General features: G+C 27.3%; 1 protein-coding gene across 2 annotated transcripts; it reads left to right on the top strand.

Annotated features, from left to right (window-relative positions):
• Nucleotides 1-540: 540 nt before the first annotated feature.
• Nucleotides 541-6,098, top strand: LOC132946873 (uncharacterized). Of its 2 annotated transcripts, none has more exons than XM_061016977.1 (10): nucleotides 541-999; nucleotides 2,050-2,127; nucleotides 2,206-2,740; nucleotides 2,800-3,022; nucleotides 3,133-3,393; nucleotides 3,480-3,851; nucleotides 4,017-4,547; nucleotides 4,613-4,707; nucleotides 4,817-5,016; nucleotides 5,102-6,098. In XM_061016977.1, the coding sequence occupies exons 1-10, from the start codon at nucleotides 887-889 to the stop codon at nucleotides 5,223-5,225; spliced, it is 2,532 nt and encodes an 843-aa protein (XP_060872960.1). In that variant the 5' UTR covers nucleotides 541-886; the 3' UTR covers nucleotides 5,226-6,098. The 2 variants fall into 2 exon arrangements, with proteins under 2 accessions (XP_060872960.1, XP_060872961.1); XM_061016978.1 differs by lacking the exon at nucleotides 541-999 and adding an exon at nucleotides 1,763-1,782.
• The last annotated feature ends 8,315 nt before the right edge of the window (nucleotides 6,099-14,413 follow it).

Raw genomic sequence — 14,413 nt, forward strand, 5'->3', positions numbered from 1 at the left:
TTAAATTCTCTTTACCTATTTGTTGTAGACTTAAAATTAACGGCTCATTAAAAAGAGGAGAACTTTATCTATTATCTCTCGTCGGATTTTTTCTTTATCTCAATTTTTTATACCGAAAATTAGCCGCTAAAAAACAAAAAAAGTCAAAAACTTAATCATCAATTGTGATCGTTATATTAAAGTTATTGAAAAATACCGACGAGAGATAATAGATAAAGTTCTCCTCATTTTAATGACATGTTAATTTTAAGTCTACAACAAATAGGTAAAGAGAAATATGGTTTGGCGATAAACATGTTTTTTGAAATTGAAAAATATACACCACGTATACAGCGTAAATAAGTGCTGCTCTAGTATGTGAACGACAGTTACGGGTACTACTAGATTCTTCACTCCACCACCACTATTGCAAAGTTGCATGAATTGTTTGCGCGTGAACTACTGCATTGTGTCATGTTCATGCACAATGTTATCTGTTTTCGGAAAAACGACAAAATAAGTTTAATTTTGTATGGCGGGCGGGCGGGATGATTAAAATAATTCCATCAATAGTAAATGATTCGTAGGAACGAATAACCCGTTATTATAGTCTAATAAAGTCTATGGATTATAATATATTTATATTTATAAATTACATTAGATTATCGTAAAGTTTGAGTTAGAGACTAGTTTTATAAATTTATAATTGTCTAGCTTCATTTGTCTTACGAGTGTGAATGAATTCAGACCTATAAAACAATAAAATAATATTTAAATAGTATTATTTTACTACTTTAGACCTTAGTAGTTAGTAGTTATAGTAGGTACGTTATTTTGTTTTATTTTATTTGGCGTTTTGTGTTTGGATATAATATTTTAATTATTTTAATTCAAATAATTAAAAAAAATGTACGTTAAACAACTGGTTGCAAAGAAAGCTAATAGCAAACTTCAAAACCGTCTCCGTATGAAAATTTTAAGAGCTAAAAAAAACAATATTGTCAATGAGATCAACATTCCGTAAGTACCTATCTACTATTTAATTTAAAAAAAATACTATCTAATTAATTTTATAAATAACAAGTGAATATCTATTGTAGTATTATAAAAAAACTTATGAAATACATTTTTTTTTGTTTAGTGAAATTCCTAATGGTGTTCCTATAAATTCTATTGATGAACCAATAAATATAACTGATAATGGATCACCAGAATCTACTACTATTGAGTATACTATATTGCATTTACATAATTATACATTATATTAATATAACATAATGCTAAATTGTTATTTTCTAATATAGTATGCGATCTACCTTGGCCGAACGATTTATACCTACTATATTATACAAAATACTCATTATAGTATTATACTAAATTTGTAAATATTTATTTTACATAGGCGACAAAAAAGGATTATTTTCATTGATAAATTTTTAAAATAATTTTGGATTTCTTTTTTTATAAAGTTAAATAAAAATAATAATGTATAATATAATGTTATATTATATATATAACATATTAGGTACAAATTAGACCATATACGACATACCTACCATATTATATTAGATACGTGTCGGTAGAATCGGTAGATCGCATACTTACCGCATATAAGCACCTATAACGTAATATAATATCTATATTGTATACTCGTATATTATTAAATTTTTCTACTAAATAAATATTTAATCATAGGTAATATATTATTATTATTTTTAGTGACCATATTATGTTAACATGTAATAGTAGTAATACAAATACAAATAGCGAATCAAATTTTAACTGGAGTTCTACAGTGTTTAGGTACAGTACCTACTAGTGTTACAGTACTAATATTAGTTATATATATAATTAGGTATGGGTTAGAAAAAAATTAATATGAATATAAATTAGATGAAAATTTATAATAATACACATAAATATTCCTTTTTAAATAAATAATTGATTTTAATGAGTTTAAAATATGATAATAATAAAATTAATTTAGAAAAAAAAATTTCGACCCATCTCTTTTATATAATAATATTGGTATTTTCTTAAATATTTTATAAGAATAAACGTATTATTTAGTGAACAAGAAACAGAAGTTATCGACCAAAAGTTACAATCAGTTCATGAATTATCCACATTGGAAGTGGAAACTTCAAAGTACCTATACCTACCTATATAAAATATAGTTAATTAATTTTTTTTTTTAATAACACAATATCCTGTATATTTATGTAGATTACCGATTGGTCGTCGAATAGTAAATATAATGTATGTATTTGAACAAATATTAAATAACAAATGTCAAATGCATATTCAAGGGATGGGATGTTCAATTATTGATTCAAAATTTGTAAAAGAAATACGTAAAGGATTTAATTGCTCATGGATATTTCAATGCGAAATGTGTAATATTGAAACAACGATACATTCTGATATGACTGATGATCAAAATACAATTTCAATAAATAAAGCTGTCACTAGTGCATCTTTGGCGGTTGGAATTGGTTATAGTCAAATTCAAGAATTTACAGCATGTATTGATATTCCGTGTATGAGCGAAAAATCTTTCATAAAAAGTTCAAATGATATAGCTAAAATTATAGAAGAAAGTGCATGGGAAGAGATGAGACTAGCTGGTTTACAAGAAAAACAATTAGCATTAGATCGGGGTGATGTTGATACGGACGGAATACCTATGTGTCCTGTAGTGGCAGATGGCCAGTGGGGAAAAAGAAGTTATAAGACAAAATATGATTCATTGTCTGGAGCAGTAATTTTATACAATAAATTTTTATTTGAATAAAATAACAACTATAAACATTTTTTTAGGCAACAATTATTGGTTTTCATACTTCTAAAGTTCTTTTTGTTGGTATAAGGAATAGATATTGTGTAATATGTGAACGAAGTAATAATTTAAAACAGAAACCAAAAGAACATGAATGTTTTATGAATTGGCGAAAATCTTCAACTGGTATGGAAGCAGACGGTATTTCAGAAGGATTTTTGAGAAGTATAGAGTTACATGGTCTCAAATTTAATCGACTAATTGGTAAATAATAATTTAACTTAGTTTGAGTATGTAGATTAAATAATATAATATATATATATATAAATATTAATATAATTATTAAATATTATATTGCATTCAATATTGTATAGGTGATGGCGATAGCAGCGTGACAAAACGATTGAAAGAAATTATTCCTTATGGTCCTACACGTTTGGTAGAAAAAATAGAGTGTAGAAATCACTTATTGCGTAATTTCAGTACGAAAATTTCTGCCGTCACAAAAAATACCAAGTTTCCCGTTTCACTAAGACAATTCGTTTCATCAAATATAATTAAATTTTCTACTGCTATTAGAAAAGCGATTGAATATCGTAAAAATTGTAACGCACAGGAACATGAAAAATTATCAGGTGATATAATAAATTATAATTATATAACGAGTAAAATGAAAAAAATTAATTAATATTAAATAAAATACCAAATATATTAATTTTAGGGCTTATCATTGATATTAATAATAGTTTTTATCATATACTTGGACAACATGATCAATGTGAAACGTATTTTTGCAATAATAAATCTCGTGGTGAAAATTTAGTACCAGTTGCTTTAAAATGTGGTTTAATGACGGAACTTAAAAATATTGCACGACGACTAATTGATAATGCAACAAGTTTATTACTTGATGTAACTAATAACATTTGTGAACAATTTAATAGTGTCATCAATAAATTTATTGCTGGAAAAAGAATAAATTTTTCACAAAAAAATGGTTACAATACTCGTGTAAGGGCTGCAATAATTTCTTTTAATTCGGGAGGAAATTTTCTTAGACAAATACATAAAAAAATTACAAACAAAAGTCCAGGTATGAATAATATATACTAATAGATTTTAATTTATAATAATAAATAAGTATTTATTTTATATTGTGCATTAGTTTTATGGAAAAATTAATTAAAATATATTTTATTTTATTATTGTACCCACTAATAATAAATGTTTAAGTTATTATACATTTATTTGATGATAGGTATAATCGGAAAAAAATTTTTGTCATTTAAAAGTCAAAAAATTACGAATAATCGAAAAAGAAGACAACTTATTCCAAAGAAAAAATCAAAAAAAATTAAGAAAACTGGACCAGATGAATTTTATGGACTCGCTGAACCCTTAAAAGACGACGATGTACTAAGTAATGAAGAATTAGAAATTAAAAAGGAACAATTCATTTCACAATTAAAATTAAATATTGAGGAATATCAGAAGTTAGAAGTAAATACGAGAAATCAAAGGAATTGCCAACAATGGTTTAATGAAAGAAGAAATCGTCTTACAGCGTCCAACTTCGGAAAAGTGTGTAAAATGAGGAGAACTACATCGTGCAAAAATACAGTACATACATTATTATATGGTACACAGTTACAAAATATTAAACAATTGGAGTATGGGAAAAAGTTTGAATCTGAAGCACTAATTCAAGCTTCCAATATATTAAAAAAAAATATAGATTCTTGTGGATTTTTTGTGGATCACGAAATACCATTTCTTGGAGCTTCACCGGGTATAATTTATTGTATTATTAATATATTCAATTAATAATAATTATTAATATTATATTTTTTATAGATGGTGTAATTGAAAATAAAGCTCTTGTAGAAATTAAATGTCCTTATGCTGCTAAAAATACAAGCAATATAAAAGAAGCCATAGACAATAAACAAGTTAGTGGCAATTTACTTATGAATAATGACATGATGCATATTCAAATTTAAAAAAAATGTTTAGGTAAATAATTTTAATAAACTATAATATTCTTTTATTTTTTTTTAGCTTCTTTATGTAGAATTAGTAAATGGAAAAATGTCCCTTAAAAAGGACAGTTATTATTTCTACCAGGTCATGGGACAACTTAGAATTTGTCAAAAAAAAATTTGTTATTTTTTTGTTTATACACCAAATTGGATACAATATGAATGTATACATTACGATGAAAAATTTTGGCAGACAGAAATGGAAAATAAACTAACACTGTAAGATTTTATTTTATATTATGTAATAAAAATATACTATTTTATAATAATCGTAATTTTATAAATTATAATTTATGATCTTTAGGTTTTACAGAGAATGTTTGCTCCCAGAAATCGTAGATCCTCAATTTGGGAAAAGATTGTTAAAAAGTGATATACGTGAACCAACTCACATACAAAAATGTATTGACGACAAAAAAAAAATATAATATAATATATGTTATAAAACAAAATTAAAAATTATGAATAAAAGTTTACCTACATAACAAAATACGATAATTACTTATCATAAGTAGTTGATTATATAATATATATATACCAATTTAATCTATCTAATACAATTATACTCTCACTTTACAAATGCCTAAAAGAAAGGTTTAGAAGTTTAAGTTTTAACCTTTTCTCATTGAACATAATACATTTTACAATACAGTAATCCATAAAAAGCCTTAAACACTTCAAAACAACTTGATTTTGTTTTATAAATTAATAATAATTTATATAGTATAACTAGTATAAGTTATCAGTAAATACTAAGTAAGTACTACAAAACTAATATTTAGATATTTAGTTAATATTAGCTTAGATGTTAGGTTATTGATATAAATTAGGTATTATAAATATTTTATGAAGTAAGTATCTAATAATGTATTAAATACAAATCACGTAGGTACCCGCGGATATTAAAAATATTACAGTTTAGTTTAGGTTACTGTTATGAATTAGATATTATTCACTGTACTAGTGTATTGTATATATTTTTATTGAGTAAGTATTTAAAAATGCAATAAACACAGATCGCGTAAGTATGCGCGAATATTAAAAATATTACGGGTGGTAATGCAGCATAATGTACGTGTAACGTGTATGCATTTTATATTTACGCGATCCACCACAGTCGTCGAAGGTCGAGAAAATAATAAACGTCGCTCCCGAATGAGCACAATCGTCGGCCAGCCGCCGACGACGAGTAGTGGGCGCGGCTTAACCGTCGCGTGCTTGCGCATCGCGAAAACACCTAACAGCGCGTTCTCTCGGTCGTTGTATACGTTTCGCTTTCGGTGTGGCGTCCTCTTAAGCGAAATCGTTTTAGACGTGTTCGACGTTGAATGAAATGTTCGGTTCGAGACCATATTTTTGAGTTCGACCCACTCTAATTATTATTATGACGTCATTGTAATGCGGCTGCACTAGCGAATCACAAGTCAGCTAGACACACATTTTTTAACAAATTTCATTTATGGACGCGGCTCTAGTCATTTTTTTATCTGTGATTTTATAATATTATAAATACTGCGAGTGATCCTCAATTAATGTATATACATATTATATATTTACACAAATAGGTACTTGTAATAACAATAGATATTATATTGTGTATATACAGAGTGATCCAATTGGCGTAGGACACTCGTTAATGTTTCAGAAAACACTAATGTTTTTGAAAATATTTCTTCTAAGTAATAACAAAACATAATTTTTTGGTGGAAAAATATTTTTTAATATAATTAAATAGAATATTATTCAGAATATTTTGATCTAAAATCAAATACCTTACAAGTAGCTTATTATTATAGTTTTCAAGTTTAGTTGAGCGGAGTAGTAGACAAACATTTTGTGAGTTTCCCCTCCTGTACCACTCCACTCAGCTCATCTAAACTGTAAAACAAATACTTTTCATTAACAGCTCGTATACAATTTAATTTATATGTATATTTTTGAAGACTACAAAAAAAAAATTTGCTTTGGAAAAATTAATTAAGAATGCACGTTTTCATTTAAAAAAGTAAACAATATTACCTAAAACGATAAAAAATAGTAAAAGATGATTTTGTTTTTAGAAAAATGTCCATATACCAGAGAGTAGAATCCAATCCCACTCATGGTATATTTAATATACCTACCGATTGGGAACTGCATCGTCATTATAGGTAGGTATTCATAAGTACTTAATACTTATGGTTAAAGACCCGATTTTTGTGCAGTAAAAACTGAAATGCTCAACTGTGCAAAAACTTGCAAAACTAATATTTTGTTGATGCGTATTAGGAGTTGTATAACAACAATTTGTTCAGCGTAGGTAATTCAAATGTTACCTTTATTCCTATTTATTTTCATCATATTTATTTTCCTATTTATTGTAGGTATGCATAGAATATAAAAATGCAATCAAATTTACAACATTTTATTAAAACCTAACATACATTATTCTAAACTCTTTCCTGTGAAATTGTGTCTTGTGCCTCTAAGTATCATGTTTTAAACATGCATAAAAAGAAAATTAAATATGTACAATCGTTATCTATATTATTATTAATATCAAATAAACCCAATAATATTTATTGTGATAATCATCCATTCCAATTTTTTTTTTATAACGGGAGATTTTCTTAGCGCATACCACGCGTACCACAGGTTGACAGACGCTATACTCTAGTTTACTACCAGAAACCGTCACTGTCGTTTATGCATTTTAATTTCGCGATTTATACCGTTTCGTGTATTATATCATACCATGTTATAATAAATAGGTAGGTACGCTTCTCAAATCGGGTCAGATGACGTGCGCACACACACACACCACAATAATATACAACAATACATAATATTAATGTGTGTGTATGTGTGTGTGTGTGTTTTCCATTTGGGTTTGTTATAACATTACATTTGACAGTCATCGTCATTCGTCGCAATGTGTACCTACCTACCATACCGCAATATAATAATAATAATAATATAATTTATAATATGTATTATTTAATATTATGTACGCGTTTTAACCGAATTGCATTATATTATATTGTACTCGTGCTGTGGCAATCGCACGCACACAATTCGTAAACTATACGACGTTCGGCGTACACATTATAATACATTAAAATAATATTATTATCCACTCGACGTCGCGTACGATTCGTCTTTATAATATGCTCCGACAAGCTTAAAACGATTGTTACGTTTTCGGCCCAATTAAATAATATTATTTAATGTGCAGCTGTCATCGTATACGAAAGGTCAGCTGGCTACTATAATATTACAGAGTGGCACGATATCAACAATTATTATTATAAACTTCGGTTTACTGCTGTTGGACTTCACGCTGTGCGTACCATCATATTGTTACACAATTTTAGACGGCCAAAATGAGCACCGAATAAATACAAAATTTGTAGACCGATTACGAGCATACACGCTGTGTAAAGTATGATATTATTACCGCGATTATTAGATAATATTTACAAATTCTGCGGTTACAATTTTTTCAAAACCCGATTCATTATAGGTGGAAAATGTTGAACTCTTACCTTACTACCTTATTATTAGGGCCCGGATGTCGATGCCCTGAAAAACACTAAAAATGACCTAAAAACTGTGAAATGGTGTTAATGAGTAACGTCTAAATATTTTTAAAAAACGCTTACCAAGTCAGGGATCAGCATGTAAACTTTCTTGATTTTTAATTTTTATAAATGTATTAACTGATAACCCATGTAATGTGAATTTAACAAGACTCCAAACAAAATCCGTTCTCCAGTTTCAGAAATCTACCTCGCTAAATGAAAATCTAGCAAAAAATAACTCTTTTTTATCTGTGAAAAATTAAATTATTTTTTTAAAAAAAATTTAATTTCACATTTAGCATCTACTTGATAATCCATTTTTAATGAGTTATCAACAAACTTTCTAGCTATCATAGTTTAGGAGAAAAGTTAAAAAATAGATATTTTGGAACTGTTCACGTCGACGTTTTTATGAATTCAAGTGGTTATACCGCTTGAGTGTAATATCAAATCCCTCTCATTAATATTTTATATTATAGCTAGCTAAATTACCCACCTACTTATCATTACAGAGTTACATATTTATTATTTTCCTATTTAACACAAATTCTTGAAGTTTTCAAAATTCAGACTTTTTTCATTTCAATTATCATACTTACTTGATTAAAAATCAAGAAAGTAAAACGGTCATAAAAAAATTAAAGTTAATAAAATTATTCATTGTTTTAAGAATGAAAAATTACAATCTATAAACATATATGTGATTTTTATTTAAATTTAATTTTCAAAACTGGAAGGCTGGATAGGCCAAGGTCACATTGGGAGGATGGTATACGTAAATATTTCCTAAATGTCAGAGAAGAAAATGACGGATACCGGGACTGGAAGGAGAAAGCGGAGAATAAAGAAGAATGAAAAAAGATTTGTTATAATATGGCAAGACTCTTTTAAAGGCTTTAAAAATAATTTAAAAAAAAATATATCCAAACAAATTTATACCTTACATTATTATTCTATAGCCATAATAATTAAAGAATATTCAAATGCAACTACAGGTCCCTAGCTTTGCTTATCGCCTTATTAAATTATATTAAATTAAAGTTAGGATGTTTATGACATTTGTATTTTTTTTCTTTGATCCTATACAATGCTACCTTAGTTAAACATTTGTTTCATTCTTCCTTGATTCAGAATATATTAATTTTATTTTGCGTTTTTAGGCATTTTTAGCTATAAATGCATTTTTTTGTTTTTAACGTAATTTTCTTACATATTTTCATATTGAAGGTCATTTTTTGTAGTTTTTCTGTAGCGTAGTGGCATTTTTCAAGTTTTAAATTTTAAAGAAATTTAGTATAATAATCAAAAAAAAATAATTTTATTATTATTTTTTTTTTTTTTTATTGATCTTAAGCTTCGGAAATTATGGCCATTAGCTGTTTATTATTATTGATGTGAGGATTTTTTGTGATTAAACTTATCGCATATTGATAAGATTTATCGTTATACATTTATAAAAAAGTGCTTTTTCACACATACGTTGATGGCCGATCATACACATTTTAGTAATTTTATATAATTCTTAAGATTTAAATGTACCTATACTACTGTCTATTAATATTACAATTCATATTTTAAATCACTCTGACTTCCATTATCACACCTATATAGATATCTCTAATAAAAATTATTATTATTAAATTATTTTTCTTGACTAATTTAAGTAGATTTTTTCGTTCATTTCTCAAGTTCAAATTTCGGAGTTTTTAGGTAATTTTAGCATTTTAATTTTTTTTAAATATAATCCCTCCCACCGTGTAAATATCTGTGTACGTCACTGTGGCGCAGAACCGAAAATAATTATAAAGTTCGTTTACTACTGCAGGTGAACGTCTATATTTTCACGATGTGTATATAATACATATTATTATTATTATATTAAACAATTTCAGACAGTCGAAACGAGCACCGAACAACTGCAACAACTGTATAGACCGATTATGATAATACTCGCAGAAAAGTACGAACGCGAAAACAATATTTTCGAGTTCTTCAGTTAAATTAATATGTTTTCAAAAAGCTGCAATTCATCAGTCGGAAAATGTCGAGCTCGTACCTTATCACACCTACCTACCTACTTCGTATTGTTAAATTAGAAGGAATTATATACTTTCGTTTGAAATTTTACAAGTTTTCGTTTGTATTGTGTATAATATTTTGTACATATACCTATACTGCGCACTACTGCAGCGGGGTATATGGCAGGCTTTAACCTAATTCGAATAAAGTTTCATTAATGGTTCTTTGAAATTAATTAATGCGCAAAATATAGTATAAGTGTGTGTCGTGTACAACATACGTATATTATATATTATATAAAAGTCACGGTAAAGCGCCAACGAATCCATAGTTCCGCATTTTCATAATTAAAATTAATTATTCCGATTGCAAGCGTAGGTCTCGTACCTGCATGCGAACAAATATTTTTTTAGCTTAAAATAAACGAAAAACCAACTATTTTGCTTAACGATCGCACAACATCAATTCATCAACGCAACTATACAACTGTGGTACATTTAATTATTTATTTTATATTATTACACTCCTATAATGCTCATAATATATAATATTATCTTATCTAGGTCACGCTATAAGCTTGGATATGGTTATTTCTTTATTATGTGCTCAATACAAATCAAAGTTATTATTTTTTTTTTTAAACAGGATATTTACAATCTGTAATATTTATATACAAAACAATAAGTAAATTTGATAGCTAAGGTACAAAACATGAAATGTCGTGAGGAGGGAGGCCCACCAGTGTGGATTCCCTCTAACTTGGGGTAGAGAGTTCTATTTTTTTTTTTAATTAGTGCAGTTTGGGATTCAGGCTATCTCGACACCAGTGTCTTTTTAATCGACGTGGGGGGGGGGGGGGGTTATTTGGCATGAATTCACTGGCTAAGTTAGTTATCAACGGATTTGTGTGGTTAACTGTTTTGGTGAGGACATTTTTATAGTAATTTTTAGCTGTTTTATAGACTGTTTCAATTTTAAGTTCTTTATGTAGTGAGAGGTTTGAGACGTACCATGGCGCAGATGTTATTTGGCGAACGCAAATAGACTGGAAGGCTTGTATAGTCCGTATTTGGGAAGGTTTGGCACATCCCCATATTTGGGTGCCATAGGCCCAGAAAGGCTTTACCATTGATTTGAATATTAATAATTTGTTGTTAATAGAGAGTTTGGACTTGAGGATAGGCCGTAAAAGATGAAGTCTGGTGTTAAGAGCCTTTCTTTTAATTTTGAGGTGTGGGCCCCAGGGAAATCAATGTTATGGTAATAATAATAATAATAGTTTCACGGAGGTGACAAATTGTATTTATTTTACAATAGATTAGATTTATGTACTATTTGCCTGCAATCGATGTCACCGGCTGTCGAGATAATAAAAAAAAACTAAATTATAATATGATTTGCTGCTCAAATAATCGATTTGTCATAATAATAGTGTCATGATTAAAATTAATTATTCCGTTTGCAAGCGTAGGTCTCGTATCTGCATACGAACAAATATTTTTTAAATAAACGAAAAACTAAGTATTTTCTGCTTAACGATCACATAACATCAATTCATCAACGCAAGTATACCACTGCAGTACATATAATTATTTATTTTATATTATTACACTCCTATAATGCTCATATATAATTATGATATAATATTATCTATAGGTCACGCTATAAGCTTTTTTTTTATTAAAGAAATATTTATTATAAATAATTGAAAATTTTACAATAAATACTGTCTACCAACTTTAAGGCTAGGCTGGTGTGGAAAGTTGTTATAAGACAAAACGATACAATAATAAATATAGAATATTTATACATTAATTAATATTATATAGTACATTAAGTAAACTAAATTTAATATTATAAATTGTTGAATTGTAATTATGATACATGGATTTCATTTACAAAACCATACAAGTAAAAAATAAAACAAACAAAAATAAACAAACAAGCTATATTCTAGAGAATCTATTAATCAATTTAAAACGATTTTACTTAAATTATATTTTTCTAAACTCCTGTAGTTAAACAACACAACTTTCTTAATATAAATTGGCATAGAATTAAAAAAATTTGACCCGAGGTAGTCCACGAATTTTTGACCGAATACCTTTTTAGTTAATTTTAATTTTACATCATAAAATGCTCTGGTTTCCATTTTATTACATATTTTTTTCCACCTCCAACCATGAATTTTTATTATGAATATTATAATAGCTTTGATACGGTTATTATATGTACTTAATACAAATCAAAGTTATGGTAATAATAATAATAATAGTTTCATGGAGGTGATATAGTATCGATTTGTCGTAATAATAGTTATACTTTTTTCCCGAAATTGTCATGGTCTCAACCATTTTTAAACGCTATTTAGGTCAAACGAACAAAGTTGAATTACAATATTAACGATCCTACCTTAGGAGTTGTTATAATAGTACTTTAAACAGACACATTATACTTTGGAACATTAAGTAATTTTAGTTAGAACTATATTTACTCAGCATACCTAAATAGTTACCAAGGAACCTACCTATTTAATACGTTTATACCAACATTAACGTTATGGCGTCTAATAAACGTTTTATTTTTTTAATAGCATGCCGTTATACGCGCAAAGAGTAATGTACACTTGCCTATTATTTATTACACAATAACACAATATTTGAATTGGACTTAATTCGACGTGGTATATTTTTAGTCAAATTTATATTTATGTTATGCATTGAATGTCTTAAATTTTACAATTGTACATTCACTTTATAACTTAGTTATTAGTTAAATAGCTATTTGACTCGAGCAATATAGCGGTTTAGAACACGGAAAACTGATTTAATGAAAAATGTTTATTCTTTTAAACTTTTTCTTTTAGCCTCTTGGAAATCATCAATAATCACCTGCGTGATGACTTGGAAAAATGTATTATTTATACAACCGTGCAAGAACGATGATTCCCACTAATTGAGTAAATATCTCCGAAAACAGTTTTTAAAAAGTTTATAATTCGTAGGTACTCAAAGTCATAATGAAAAGCTTACGTCTTCGAATTTTTGTTGTGTTCACTAAAAACCGAGCTAAAAACATACCCAAGTAAAAAAATAAAAATATGAAAGTTTGCAGGAATTGAAGATTAAAAGTTTTTCAAGTATTTGTGAAAGTAAAAATAAAGTAGAATAAATGTATTAAAAAAAGGGTGAAAAACATCACAGGTTACACAAATCTAGTTTCAAACTTGTCTGTACCACACTCGCCATAAAATCGGTATGGATATTATAGGAGAGTTACTAATTAATATAATTATATACTTTTTTTTCGCTTTATGGTAGTATTTTTAACATTTTTAACTTATCCGTTAAAATTTGAGATGAAAAAAAATATCGGTAAATTTAGCAATACAGGTGGTAAAATTGTGAAATAGAATCTAAGGTTAAATAATAAAAACTCTTAGAGCCATCTTATTTATTAGAAAATGCGATTGTTATTTTTATAATCTATTGTAGGTATACTATCGTATACTAATTGTCAAATTTAGTTATTTCTAAAAATAATAACAATAAATAATTAAAATAACTAAAAATGGATCCATTGTTCTGTATCTGTACCTATTATGAATATATTTTAATTATTCATAGGTAATACAACTAATAAATAATTTAAATTATCAAAATGACCATAGCATTTCCTTTATTTTTTGTACGTTCTAAAGTCAAAACATTTATATTTAATTGACGATTACTAATAAGCAGTGTCGAGAAAATAAAAAATAATATTATTATTGCAATTATTGTATTGGTAGGTACCTATTTATTATCAGTTGATTAAAAATATATCTCTTTGCGTTTTTGATTGCATATTGATTTATTTATTATCACATTTGATTGATTAGAGGGGCCAAATTAGATTTTTTTTGGTAAAAAATAATTTACCTGTAAGAAAAAATTGGTAAAATTTACGGCGCTCACATCTCTAAAAATATGATATCATTAAATAAATTGTATGCACCCAATTTATGATATTATTTATAAAAAAATTTTGAACCAAAT

The sequence above is a fragment of the Metopolophium dirhodum genome, chromosome 6, assembly GCF_019925205.1.
Source record: "Metopolophium dirhodum isolate CAU chromosome 6, ASM1992520v1, whole genome shotgun sequence".
NCBI classification, from domain to species: domain Eukaryota; kingdom Metazoa; phylum Arthropoda; class Insecta; order Hemiptera; family Aphididae; genus Metopolophium; species Metopolophium dirhodum.

Bases quoted from the DNA above. Each gene is read 5' to 3' on its own strand.
- LOC132946873 (XM_061016977.1), top strand. From the start codon at position 887: ATGTACGTTAAACAACTGGTTGCAAAGAAAGCTAATAGCAAACTTCAA. The intron at 3,023-3,132 runs GTAAATAATAAT...AATATTGTATAG, and splicing joins CAAATTTAATCGACTAATTG to GTGATGGCGATAGCAGCGTG. The intron at 4,708-4,816 runs GTTAGTGGCAAT...ATTTTTTTTTAG, and splicing joins AAGCCATAGACAATAAACAA to CTTCTTTATGTAGAATTAGT.